General features: G+C 33.0%; 1 protein-coding gene across 1 annotated transcript in view; it reads left to right on the plus strand.

The window, feature by feature from the left end:
* Positions 1 to 14,980, plus strand: part of ADGRB3 (adhesion G protein-coupled receptor B3) — an 840,391-nt gene that overhangs the window by 322,819 nt on the left and 502,592 nt on the right. Inside the window, exons 4-5 of the mRNA XM_061131956.1 lie at positions 3,030 to 3,140; positions 9,074 to 9,235. Coding sequence (XP_060987939.1) covers positions 3,030 to 3,140; positions 9,074 to 9,235 — 273 coding nt within the window. The remainder of the gene's footprint in view (positions 1 to 3,029; positions 3,141 to 9,073; positions 9,236 to 14,980) is intronic.

Genomic DNA, 14,980 nt, shown 5'->3' on the forward strand with positions numbered 1-14,980 from the left:
TACCTTAACTCACATTCACCAAGTAAGATAATTATAGCAAAATAATAGCTTGTTATTTTTAAAGTTTAGATGATTTAATTGGCCTGTATTTTCATAAGAAGTCAAAAAGATAATATCATCTTGAAAGAGAACAATATTTTGAAAATATCCCATTGTGAGATATGGATGGAGCCATAACGTTTGTTGTTAAACCCCACCATTGTTAATAACACTTAAACAAAGATGTTTATTTATTTCCAAACACTTGGCACATAAACATTGGCAAGAAAAAGTCATTTAATTAGATAAGAGTTTACATATGTCACTTACAAATTGGGATTATTTTAGGTCTGAAACAGTCAGTCTAGAACATTAAAAAAAATACCACCATAGTGTTGCTTTTCCATCTGAGAAAAAGAAATAAATTGCTAACATGTCATCTGTCTTATGAGGAATTTGGTTACATCAAGACCTCTAATAGTTTTAATTTTTAAAGTAATTTTAGATAAGTTGATGGCAATAATAAAAATTTCATTTAAACTTTTGGTTGTATAAAAATTATGTAATAAAGTCCATATATGATGGAAGAATTTCTTAAATACTGTGACCTATTAAAAGGCATCAGCCCTAATATTTTATAAGATTGGTGATTAATAAGCAGAAGTGACTAGATTGAAGAATATAGAAATCTAATTTGTAACATAAATATATTTGGGAGACTTCAATCACATTCCAGATAATAATATGACATATTCACTGAAATAACTAATGCCTATTTTAAAAAAATAAGTAAACTCATTTTTAAACTTCGAATTATTAAAAATTGAATATGACACTTTTAAAATGATCTCAGCAGTGTCAGCCTATATCCTCAGACTCCTAAATTTCAGGATCATTGTCCCTGTACAGTAAACTGTTTTTCCTTAGAAAGCAAATTGCAGGCTATTTTCATACTGCCACTGAGTTGAAGAATTGCCTTCTCTAGAGCAGATAATAAAGTTACCTAGTAGTTAGGATGTTGTAGGCATGGGATAATTTCTTTTGCTGTCCTTCACCCTCTGGGTGCCCAAACTGCCTTAGTGTAGGTGTCAGAGCCTCCAGATTATTTCTATGAACCTGCACTCTGATTCAGATGCCCTAAGTGATAGACATACACATACACAATTTAAATGACAAATTCAAGGGGACAGAAGGCAAAGCACACCGTTAATAAAAGTTACTACTAAATTTCCTTTGGTCTTTCAGATCCAGAGAAATTTCAGTTATATATAATATTTTAAAATATTGGGTAGTGCATGAATCTAGATATAAATTTTCAAAGTAGTCACTTTCCAGAATCATTAAATGATACGTGAGTAGATGCTTCTTATTAGAAGAATGATGCATGATTTAGGCAGAACATACAGTGCACATAAACAAGTGGACTGAAAGGTTGTTGGCAGCAATGGAAAACAGTGATGGATTTTACAAGATTAAACCAACTGACATTTTATGAAAATTTCAATTTCCTGCCTTGGATTCTATCTAAACTGACAAAAACACACATTTAAATTTCTCAAATTTCTCATGGGATGTTCTCTCGTGTAGAGTGTCTGGCAAGGATTTCTAATAAATCAATCTGTCAGGTGCCATGCTTTTAATATTTATGAGGAAAGCTGCCAGGCTGGACAAAACACGTGCTAATGTTTTCTCCTTACACAAAAGTTCAGGGCTGTGCATACAAAAATGCACTGCTTAATTGCACAAAGTACACTGTAATATTTTATCAGATTATTTAAAGATGGATGGGAAAAGCCAAAACAGTAAGCTGGTGAAATTACCCATTCCTAAATGCTGACATTATTAGTTCTAGCAATATAGCTGCACTATCATTAGAGCATATTTTACCCAATCATCTGTGTCATGTATAAATGACCTGGTCTTAAAGGCGCAGCAATTTTCTTGTAACACTGAGCACCACTGACCCCTGGCCCTCAGCAATGCCCTCCCAACACCTGCACTCCAGTGAGCCAGAGCAAAACACGCCATTCATGAGGCTTTGTGTTTATTAAAATTATTTTTAGTGGCTCAGCAGTGAAGAATCTGCCTGCCAATGCAGGAGACGCCAGTTCAATCCCTGGGTCAGGAAGATCCCACAGAGGCGGGGGCAGATAGCAACCCACTCCAGTGTTCTTGCCTTGGAATATCCCATGGACAGAGGAGCCTGGAAGGCTGCAAAATTTATTTTACAGTAGCAGTGAAAAGTATGGAACTCTTACAGAGTTCTAAGCGTATAGATTAAAAATATATATTATGTGGAATCTTTTCTTTTGTTCAGCTTATTTTTTCTCTCCCCCATCTGTCTCTGAGTTATGCCCAGATTTTTCTTCCTTTCTTAGGAGGTATACATTGAAAGGATTAAATGAAAAAACCTGGAGTCATTCTCTTTCTTAAACATAACTTTTAAAAGTGCTTAGAAAAAGAGATGAAGAATTATGTGGGGACAAGGCAGGAGAGGATGAGAATTATTTAAGCTACCATTTTCTATAAACTTTGGAGGACACCAAGGTCAACTTCATCTTTGGGAAAATAGTTCATCAAGTGAATGTTTGCCTTAGGTGAGCTAGGCTACAGGATTACTCACTCCACAAGAAAGTGCTGAAAAAAACCTGTGGGGGTGATCACTCTTCAGCAAAGCAGCAACTGCTTTGCAGTCAGGATTCTCTCTCTGAAGAACAAGTTAGCACTGTGGTTGTATTTTTTCTGATGCATTGCTTCCAAAACATGATCAGACAAGAATACACTGCTTCTGTTAATTAAGCTGACTTAAAACCCGATGTTTCATTTCACTGACTGTTATTATTGTCTCTTGAAATCTTGTTCTTGTTTATAGATTTTTTCTTTTTACTGGAGTTTAGAAATATTACAAGCAGATGAGCCTAGAAAATTTAGAATCATGGGATGAATCAGTAACTTCTAGATCTGTGTAGGAACATATTGCATGAGACAGTGATGTGATTTGTGAGAAATGTCTACACACGAGCTTTCATATACCTTTATTCTGTCTTTAGAATTTGGAATGATGGGAGATCATACAATTAAAAGTCAGCGACCTCGATCTGTTCATGAAAAAAGGGTCCCTCAGGAACAAGCTGATGCTGCTAAATTTATGGCACAAACTGGTAATACGTTAGTTACATTTTTCTATTTATTGTTGTTAATTTAATGAAACCACTGCATGTTTTCATAATCTTTTGCTACACATCTGTCAGTTTTTGGAGCTGATATTTTTTTTGAGCCATTTTTTTTTTTTGTCACCAGTTAAAGTCCATAAATGAAGTAGCTGTGAATTGAAAGTGCACAAAAATGTGTAAGGTTTATTTTGCTTTCAGTGTGAGACATTTAGGATTTACATATTATTACTTATGTTAATTAACTAATTTAAATGTGTTAGTAAACTTTTACAGAAAGTCAACAAAGTTATTTCATCAACAATTGATTATTTTGACTTTTCAGAAATCAAAATTCGATAGATTTTAGATGATGAAATTTAATGTTTAGTATGTTTAATATTTTTTCAAATGTCTTGCATCATCTAAATATTAATTGATTGTTAAAATGTATAGCAATTAGAAATTTTTTTAGAATTTAATATTTTTAACTTGAAGAGTTTTCTTATATGATCTAAATAATAAAAAGTTGACAGTCTTTATTCATAGCTGTAAAACACTCAAAATAATTTAATATCAATAAAAATAACTTTTTTGGTTTGTAACATTTTAATTTTAAATAAATTAGAGTATTCTTAAATACATCACCCCCCAGTGTAGATACATTCCTCTTTTGACTCATCATAATAAGTGGCCTATAGTTCCACCTCTTTGCACTGCATGTAGAATGTTCTTAGATGAAAATATGATTAAACTGTATTGTGACCATTTTCAGCCATCACTTTTATTTCAGGAAATTGCAAACTAACAGTTTTATCTATGTCTTCACAAAGTCTTATATGTCCCAATCTAGATGATGTGTTTTACCAGTATTACAGAAGTTTCAAGTACATGATCAACTTTTGACATGACATTCAGACAAATTTTGATGAAATTCTCTTGAAAAATGAGTATTTCCTTTATTTCATATATTCTTCACATAATATTTATTCAGAAAACTAGATTTTTATCTACAACTTAAAAATGCAAATATTCTTAATGAATTGTGCTCTTGGTAATGGGTTAGTAGTCGTAGACTTGAATATATTAGTGGCAAATCTGTCAATGAATTCTCAGAACAGGAAGAACATTTAGAATAAATTCTACAATTAAGGACATATTTTTAGCTTTTTAAAACTACATGTTACAGCCAAATCCAGAAATGAAGAAAGCTTGCTTATCTGGAATGCTTTTTGTGCAGCTTCTTGTTTAAGAAAAAGTTTTTTATATTTTTACTGTTTGATTGTGCAAAAGCAAAAGTGCATGACCAGGTTTGGGCAGATTTTCAAATTTCTAAATATATTTTTCTCCCTTACAGGGATCAAAAATTCAGCTACTGATCAGAGATTAGGGAGTGTTTGACTAAATAAAGCCACACAGCATGGGCTGACTACTCAGCCTCCTAGGATTAGAGGTGTCTTGACTTTTTGCAAAAGAAGTGGCAGACACTGGCTTACTAAAATTCCTAAAACTAGGGTCACTTATTAATAAAATGATGAACCATAGTTTTAATTTTCTGAGAATGTAATAGGAGATTTTATATAAACTCAATTTTTGGATTTGCCTGACACATACCAAGAAAATTCAGAGTTTTCAGCCAAAAACCTTTCTGCAAAGTCAAATCACAAGGAACATTATATTTTCTTAGTGATTTATTGCTATTTTCTGTTTTAATTTACTCATTATTTTCCAGGCATTGTTTTGTATCTAATATGTAGTAACACATGGTTTGGTAAAATAGATGAAATGCTTATTAAATAGATCCATGAAGAGCTTTAAAACTGTTTCTCCATGCTGTGAACAATAAGTTGGAAATGTCTATGAACTTCAGAATTACACTTCTGAAAATATTGATGGAAACCTTGAATTGATAAATAGTATATATTTCTTATTTCATTTTAATCCAAAGATAGGATAGGCAATTATAAATACAGGTATAAGACTTATTTTAAATTTAAATTACTATAATACTGATAAAAGACTAGAAAACTGCATTATTAGTTTTTAAAATTGCATAATTTGACACTCACAGTTGTAAAGCTAAAAGTAGAGGGTTTTTTTCCCCTTAAATATTTTTTGAATTATACTTTCTCTAGATGTTTAGGTAGTTGGAATAAATACAGCTGAGTATCACACAATAAAATTTTATGAAAGTTAACTTTTATTTATAAAACATCTATTTTACCATATAAAATTTTCTATTTATAAAACACAATAAATGAGTGTTACCTATAAACAATGATAAGCATTTGCTAACATTAATTTAAAAACAAAGAATAATAAAATAGATGTAAAACTGAATAATCAAATACAATATATTTTATATTAGTCCTGAGGGAAAACAAAGCAGCAGCTATCAGACCTTAAAATTTAAGAATTCCTTTCAAAATGAGTAACCTGGCCTCTTCAACCAGTATGATCAGTCAGCCCTTGCTATGAAATAATGTTAAGTGGCAAATTTTTTAGAAGAGTAATATTTAGTAAGGTTGCATTACTTCATCAAAATAACTTGATCATTTTAGTCAATTGGGGAATTGAGATAGGTTAATTTGGGCATACATGTACAATGTTCGAATGAAATGAAATGCTGTGGTAAGATATATAGATATCTAAATTAAATGTAAACAAAATGGCTTAAGCCATTTGAATTATAGTCACTGATGCTTTTTTAACATCATAGTTACAAAATGATCTTATAAAAATTTTTAGAAAATTAGTCTTTTATTTTATGGAGAAAATAGAATACGCTAATATGTAGCATGTTATCTAAAACAGAAAAATAAATAAATAATAAATAAATAAAACAGAAAAATAAATAAAACAAAAATAAATAAATAAATAATAAAATAAATAAATAAAACAGAAAAATAAAATTGTAAATATATTTCTGATTTCACGATTTTTACATACTAGCAACATTTTATATTAATATTTTCTTTATAGCTTAAAATGCACTCTCATACACTATCTCATTTAATTCTCACTAATAGGTTTTGAGGTAGATGTGTTACTCATCTGACTGAGAGATTCAGAGAAATAAAGTAACTTTCTCAAGGTCTCAGCACTAATATGCATTAGATTTCCATCAAGCACAGGTCTTCTGACTCTAATTGCAGTGCTTTTCTAGTTTTCTCTCATGCTTTGCATCAGAATAAAGAGCCTTAAAAGTTCCATAGATACTGAAGCCTTCTACGTGATGTGTAATATGCCGTCAGTTACAAGTTAAGGAGCCAAATTATAGTAGTTTGTGCTGTCTCCAAAGACACATATATTAAAAAGAGTATACATTGTGTTACACTTTACTATTTTAATATCAGTGAACGTTTCACAAAATAATTTTGCTGGAAAGTATTTCTCCCAAAGCCCCAAAGTTGTAGTCGCAAAGACTGCAACAGCCTTCATGCCTTTCTGGGATGAGGCCATGGCAGAATGGAAAATACAGCTACTGCATGGAAGTATCACTTGAAATTATAGATGGAGATATAACAAGGTCATTTTCATAGGTTAACCAACATTTTAATGGAAAAGTTTGATTAGTAATTTGAAAGCCCATATATATGTTATTCATGTATTTATTTTGGTTTTGATTCAACAAAGGAACCGTCAGTTGGAGAGAGAGTGAATTAGCCAATTCTGAAGAGTAATTCTCAGTCCCTCCACCCAGGCCCCACTGTCTAGCCTGCTCAGCAACATGGTAGCTTCATACATACAGAAGCTTCATACATACAGAAGCAACCTGGATTTTAAAATATTTGTACAAAAATGCACTTAAAAATAGTTTGTGATCCTGATTCATTGCACAGTTTAATTAAAACTTTTTCCCTGCCATCATAACAATGTGATGCTTTTGTGGAAAAAATAGAACTAATTGTATTCATAACCTTTATCACTGACTTATAGAATTCACAATGTTCAAAGTTTTCTGGCTTTTAGTTAATAATATTCAACCGTGATATTTCTGCTTCACTTAGTCTTATCATAAACACAGGTTCAACTATCACAAGAAAAAAATTGCATTATATTTTCCCCAAATTTAAGTTTAAATTTTCATTACTGAATACATATATATGCATGTATATAAACATGTGTAGATATTTTTAACCATTGTTATATTATTTGGTTTCTAAAATAATGATTTTCAACCTTGATAGAGTATTCTTTAATGTAAATGCATAAACTATTAGTCATAGCTTGAAATATTCAAATGTCATTCAATAACATTTTATGGACTGTATTATATAAATTGGTAGAGGCAAAAAATACTGGAATAATCAAGGGTGATGATTAGAGTATGACCAAGACAAACATTGATCACAACACTGAAAAGATGTCCTACTTAACATAAAATGTCATCCCAATTACCACTGTACCCTTATGATATAATCTATCTATAAACCCATTCTATTATTTATATCTCTGGGCGCATAACACAGACCAATATAAGAGCAAATGTTTCTGAACAGTTCTTCTCAAAGTGTGTTTGGTAGACCCCTGCTTGTCTGTGACCTAATTGTCCTGGGCCTTGAGATAAGAAGCTTACAACAGAATGTAACTTGAACTACTTTATCAAACGCGTGTTTTATTTCAGCTGATTCTCTTTTTCTTGGAAAAGATAACTTCTCAGTGAAGAAATCGGAACATTGAGTTACATTCTGATCCAATCTCCTTCTGTCCTAGAGTCCCAGCCTGTGAATCAGCTGCCTTGAGTCACTCTGCAAGTCATTTCTAAGTCATTTACTAACCTTTCCACAGAAGGTGGACAAATGGATTATCATATTCTATCCTTTGAATTCTATTCCCAAGGCAAATTCTAAACAAAACCTATAAAATATAAATTGCTCCTTGGTTTATATAATCAGTGATACAAAGCTTTCAGAAACACTTTGCCAAATGATGGAAGAGTACTTTTCAACAAAGTCTAAATTTAACTACTATCTTCCAGTAGGTAGGCCTGACTTTGTGTTTGGAGAATAGCAACTACAGCTTTTCCAATCAGTTTTCAAAAATCTATCCTGAACACCATGACCAGAAGATAATTATCAATAGGAACTCATTGAGATTGTCTTAGATATTCTTGATTTTATGTCTCCTTGGGATGTGACTTTGGATAACAATAGAAGGGAGACATAGTTTCAGAGTGATGCCTACTCCAAGGAAATTAATGAATTCAGACATTCAATGACTTTTTAAAACCCTAGGTTTTAGTAAAAATTAGTTCCAGGTTAAATTAATAGAAATCATAGAGGAATTTTCCTTTATTTCAATTAAAATTCATTTTTCTACTATAGATCATTATGAGGAAAATTGTGAGCAGAATGTTTTAAAACAAATAATCACAAATGAATAGCTGTTATAGGATGAAAAACTAGGAATTGAAATAGGAATAAATTATAAATGTCAGTGTTCAACACAATAAAAACTAGATATGCCCAAACTCCCAGGGCTCTACCTAATTCAACATTAGAAAGGAGATTATGCAACAAAGAATTGGGGAAGGATGCATCAATATATTCCTGCTCACCAAAGCCAGAGTAAGTTTAGCCATGCATTTTGCTTTCTCTTCCAAGCAAATGCAGAGCCTTAGACTAGTTTGAAAAGAATCACTCCAACAATCATTCCTTCCTTGTTGAAAAACACTGACTGATCCATTCATAGCATCCATGGCCCAGTGGGTTTGTGAAGCAGAGCTTTGCTAACAAGGTTATAGCTAACGTGAACCTTGCATCAGTGTAATAGTATCTCTATTTACATTTCTTTTTCTCTGAAATGTTTTTGTATGGCTTTGATGTACTCTCATGTTTTTACATTGAAATTATTCTTGCATGTCATAATGTCACTTTGGTATGATGCTTACTAGATGAATATTCAAGGCAGTATTTCATGTTTATCTGTTGTCTTGCTCACAGGTGAATCTGGCGTGGAAGAGTGGTCCCAGTGGAGCACATGCTCAGTTACTTGTGGTCAGGGGTCGCAGGTGCGAACCAGAACTTGTGTATCACCTTACGGGACACACTGCAGCGGCCCATTAAGAGAATCAAGGGTTTGCAATAACACTGCCCTCTGTCCAGGTAGTGTTAGCAGCAACTACAACTGTGGATGTTATTGAATTGTGTCATGCTACGCATTTGGAACAATGTGTTATTTTCATATGAACTGGGTATAGACATTTTAATAAGAGTGAATAAGTGTAATTTGTTTTCAGCTGTGAAATTTTATTATGTATGTGCTTCTTTCTGCTTTCAGAGCAGTCAAGCAATTACATAAGTGACTACCTACCCACTTGAAACTATAAGCTTGATATTTCTGTTTCTCATGGTATTTAAGGTTCAAAGTCTTATTTTAAAAAGGTGAAAAAGTCCAAATGAATGTTGGATAAACAGTGAAATTTGCCAGCATCCTGGAATGTGATCAATAGTCACTGTTTAGGCAGTGGTTGATACAACCTTTAAGGCAGTCAGCTGTTTTCCTACCACTTATTTAACCCCATCAGGAAAAAAGGTGCCCCTGACCAAAGGACTTTCTCTCAGTTTATTTCATTTAAGTGACTGCCCTCATGAAAGCTATCCTCTGCTTTGTAAACTTAAAGTCACTAATGGAAAAAATGGTCTTCTTTGTTAAATAGAGCATAGCATAATAACTTAGCCACTTAGGATCTGATTTTTCCATGTTGCTTCATTTTTTGTCAGGCAGTGCATATATGCATATTATAAGCATTTCTTTTTCTCAGACCTCTGACTTTCATGTAAAATGAGTACCAGCAAGATTCTCTGAAGAAGTCCAAAGCACATAATCCTGTGAATCTCCAGGTTTATATTTATGCTCAGCCATCTGACGGTTGGGTGGTGCAAACTCATTGTCCCCTGCAGTTGACGATGGACTTGCATTCACAGCCCTTCTAGACCCTCTGGAGTGAGACAGGCTCAAGGAAAGGGCCTGGCACTGTGCCGCCTTTCATCTAGTGAAGTGTGCTTAAGCCTTCTGGCGAGTTCCACTTCCAGAGAAGCCTGATTCTGCAGTTGCTAAAAGCAAAAGTACAGAGTGGACGGCCTGGGGCAGGGATAGTCCCGATTTCCCAGAAGGGGCAAGGGCAACCCATTCAAAAACAAATTGGAGGAGGAGTTATTTAATGGGGACAGAGTTTTGATTTGCAGAATGAAAATTTTCTGGAAACTTGTTTCCCAACAATATGAATATACTTAATACTGCTGAATTGTATACTTAGAGAGGATCTGAAGATAAATTTTCCATTTGGTATAATTTTATCACAATAAAAGGAAAGACACACTGGTAAAAATAAAAAGGGAAGAAAGTGGTGATCAGTCCTGGAGAAGGAAGGCTTCAGTGAGCTGGGAGATCCCTTTGTCAGGGGCTTGGGAGTCATATAGCAGTAGAATTAAAAGGTAAACAGTGGAACTTCCCTGGCGATCCAGTGGTTAAGACTCGGTACTTCCACTGTAGGGGGCAGTGGATTTGATCCCTGGTCACTGAACTAAAATCCCACATGCCCCATGATGCAGCCAAAAACAAAAAGTAAAAAATAAATAAACGAGCAGAATAACAGGACAAGGAATAGATATATACATACACACACATATTTGAATCACTTTGCTGCCCACCTAAAACACTGTAAATCGACTCTACTTCAATTAAAAAAAATAATAAACAAAGCAGAAATCTATGAGGAATGGAAGGTAGAATTAGCAGGAAAAGAGCAATAATTCCACTAAAAACAAGAAAAGTCAATGAGCGTCAGAGAGAATCAGACTAGATGAGAAGGAACATCAAATGAAAAATAAAAAGAAAGGAAAAAATGCTTAAGGAAGTTGTGGATGGGAAAGACAAAAAAAAAAGACAAAAACCGGGGTCACAGAGCAAAGTGGACTCTAACACATTAGAAAAGAGCAGGAAAGCAAATAGTAAGGAGATGGGCATTTTAGGAATTATAACATTTATAAATTTTGTAGGTAAAAGGACCTCATGAGGAAATGCTAGGGGATTTTCTGTTGAGTGTGGGTTAAGTGCACAGTGCACTGTCTGGACTAGTACTTAAATCTGGCCCCTACTTAGCAGTGCTTACGTTAAGGGCCTCTGAGCAGGAGGTCTGTACTGGACAAGGAGAGAACTGTCAACAGAGAATTAGGTTGTACTTGACATATACACTTACCTTGTCAGCATCCTTTTGAAAAGTCAAGATCCTTTCAATGCACAGGAATAAAATCTAATGGCAAACAGATCCCTAAATGCAAGTGTGAGTGGCGCTAAGGAGTTCCCCGTAGTTCTCCGTCCAGAGCTTACTTTCCAGACGCTAGCTGCAAACACTCAGCTTGTTGGCAAATGAAAACCTCCATCTTCCTGCCAGAAGATGCTGACTCACCCCTCCCTGGGCACGGAGACCATCTGTCGTGGGACCAGCATGCCCTCCCTTTCACTCTGCGTCTCGAGTCCAGAAAGCAATAATATTCTATGATGGTCAAGTTTTTCCTCATTTTCTTAAACCTCCTACCGTGATGCCTACTGAGGAAGTACATACTAATTATTGGTTCCTCTTCACCTCCACATATATAGAGGTTTGTCTTTCTAAAGAGTAAGGATGATAAGAAATCTGTATCTTTTAATCATCTAACCACTGTTATAGTTCTGATACTGAATCAAAGATCTTGAGAAGAGTTTTGTTGATTTCTTTTTAATTTTCCAAACATGAAGAATAATTTAGCAGCTTTATTATTTTTTAAATATGGAATAGTTATCCCACTACAAGAATTGTGATACATTTCAGAAGGTGATTGTGCTTGTTATGAAATATTTTGTGTTCAACATTTTGTTCACTTATTTGCCATGCTGGTAAATATGTATGTTTTTATACAGCATACAATGAAAACAGTAAAAAAAAAAAAAAAAAAGATGAATTTAAAATCTAAGATAGTACTTTGAAAGGTATAAATATTTTACTGAAATAATAGCTTATTCCCAAGAAGAAAGTTATCTCAGAAATAAATAACCTACTTGTCACACTGTGTATAAAGAAGTGTATTTGCCATTTAGTTAATGAAAATGACACAAGGAAAAATTGAATGTTAAATGTCATTTTTCACAAAATGTATGCAATGATAGAACTAGAGCTTATATTTATTTGTGCTATTAAAGGTTAATCAATAGTGTTATACGTTAGTTACCATTCACCCATATTATTCACATTTAAAGAGTTTTTTTTAAATTAAATGGCATAATAATGTGTTATTTCTAACATGAATCCTAAAATATCCAGCCTTTTACAAAATTTTTGCCTTGACATCATAGTTTCTTAGAAACTTTTATTGCTCAGAGAAGAAAATGCTAGAGATAAACAGAAAGTAAATTGAGAAAAGTAGAGAGCTACATGAGATTGTGTATTTACCGACCTGGTTTTGGCAACCCACTTCAGTTTCTTGCCTGGAAAATCCCATGGATGGAGGAGCCTGATAGGCTATAGTCCATGAGGTAGCAAAGAGTCAAACATGACCGACCAACTTTCTTTCCTTTTTTCTTTTTTCTGACTTACAGTTTTATTATCTCTTCCAGGGTTTCTGAAACCTTGGTACTATCAACATTTTGATGTGGATAAATCTTTATTGTGGGGAGCTGGCCTGAAGGTGTGGGGATGTCTGTCAGCATCCCTGACCTCTATCCTTCAGACGCCAGGAGACTTCCTTCTTCCCCCAGGCTGTGACAGCCAGATATGTCTCTGATGTTCCCAGATGTTCCCTGGGGAGGCAATGTTGCCCCTGCTTGAGAACTACTAATCTACTCTATATGTACTCCAGTATTTTAGAATAAATGTTTATTTAGACTAAGGAATGGTTCTGAATTATTTTTTTAAGTCATAGTTTTCATATCCATTTATTTTCTTAAGAAAAAAAAAACTTTCACTTAGCAGAATTATCCTATACATCCCAATCTAAATTACAACATAATTTGTATACTTATTTCAAAATCTGATAGTAATATAATTTCTATATAGTATAGTCTTCATTTCATCTCTAGATAGAATAGAGATGAAATAGAAATATTACAGCTGGTGTCTAAAGAAGAAACTATAAAAACAGATTAATTTGATTTGTATATAGGTGTATTTTTCAAATGAACTAGATCGTTTTCAAATGAACTACATCACTTTTCATACTTTACTGAAAATAAAAGTTTATATAATGAATTCCCATTAAAATGAAAATATTTAACCTTTATCCTAAATATTATGAAGAGGATTTATAAAATTTACAAAAAAATTGTGCCCTAATTTCCTACTAACTCATTAGTATCATAAATAAAAATTATTGATAATTTTATGTTCTTTTCAAGTAAAAAACAAGTATTTTTGCTTTTTAAAAATGATGTGGAGGAGTCATAAAATTTTACCATGAAACAATAAAGACTTAAAAAGTAGGAAGTACAATTACTTTTCAGAGGATTCTAGCTTCATAATTTAACTAAGTCATCAAGATTAATTAACATTTCTGTAAGATTTTAGAGAAAAACCTGCCAGTTTAGCACCTTTTCCTTCTGAAATTGTTCACTGCTTTTGGAACAATGTGATTTGATAGAAGGGAAAATGAACAGAACCAAAAATAAAAATACTATATAGCCTGTTAACATCTTACACAGAAAATAAGGGAGAAATGCTGTTTTTTAAATGGAGATGCTTGGTAACTAAACATAAATACAAAAATTGCATAAGGTATACATTTTACATAACAAAATGTTTGTATATGTTACTTTAAAATATTTTTCTATAATCATATATTCCTATATGTAAATATAGGTATTTATATATTTTTCCCTTAAACTTTAAATATAGACTTACTATTTATTCTTATACCAATGGATACAAATTATTTTTCGTGTTCCTCAACTTACATGGGAAAAATGAAAGCATCTTAATTTCTCTGACTCTTTCTTTTTCTATACAGTACTTTTGAAATATATTTGCCAGCTTGTTTCACAGTATCTTAAAGAATATTTCATTGAATATTACCTAAATTTGGCTATTTTTTCCAATATTTGAACACATTTTCACAAGTTGGGGCAAATAAATAGTATAAATAGAACAGACTGCCTCATAATTAAGGGTATTGTATCTGTGTTTTTAGAATAACAACTTGGTCAGCATATACATGCAGAAGATTCTAGACGTACTATATTTACTTTAACTCTTCTGTCACTTCTACTTGCCCTGACCACTGTTGAGGAGAAAATGAGCATCTTTTTTTTTTTTTTTTGTCATATTTAATTATAAATTTCTACCCCCCCCACCCCCACTCATGTCTGTAGGTGTTATATCACGCATCTGCTCATGGACTTTCAAGAGTAAAATAGAGTTTCAACATCAAGACATGAACTTTTGACCTGAAGCACACATTTTGCCTGGTTTGTTTTGATTTGTGTTATCCATGGAGTGGATATAATACATGTATTACCCATGGAGTGCTACTGTGTACTGCCCCAAATGTTTAAAACTCGGATGGAATTGGTGATTTGACAGTTCAAGGAAGGGACCTACACTTTGAACCCTAATGGACTTTTGGCAAAAGATATCAATATATATGTGAAGAGGTTATTATGGAGGAACACAAATTATGTTAGTATTTCCAATCAAGTTTGAATTCATCATAATGGCATATTTGAAGTACTGATGTATTGATAGTTATATGAAGCATATCTTAATTAAATCATTTGTTTTTTCAAGAAGTTTTACTTAGTATGATAATTACCAGTGTCATTTAGTTATTGGAGGAGGAAAGGTATCTTCTGGTTTCCTGGCTATTAGAAATAGCTCTTCA

The sequence above is a fragment of the Dama dama genome, chromosome 28 (genome assembly GCF_033118175.1).
Source record: "Dama dama isolate Ldn47 chromosome 28, ASM3311817v1, whole genome shotgun sequence".
Taxonomy (NCBI): domain Eukaryota; kingdom Metazoa; phylum Chordata; class Mammalia; order Artiodactyla; family Cervidae; genus Dama; species Dama dama.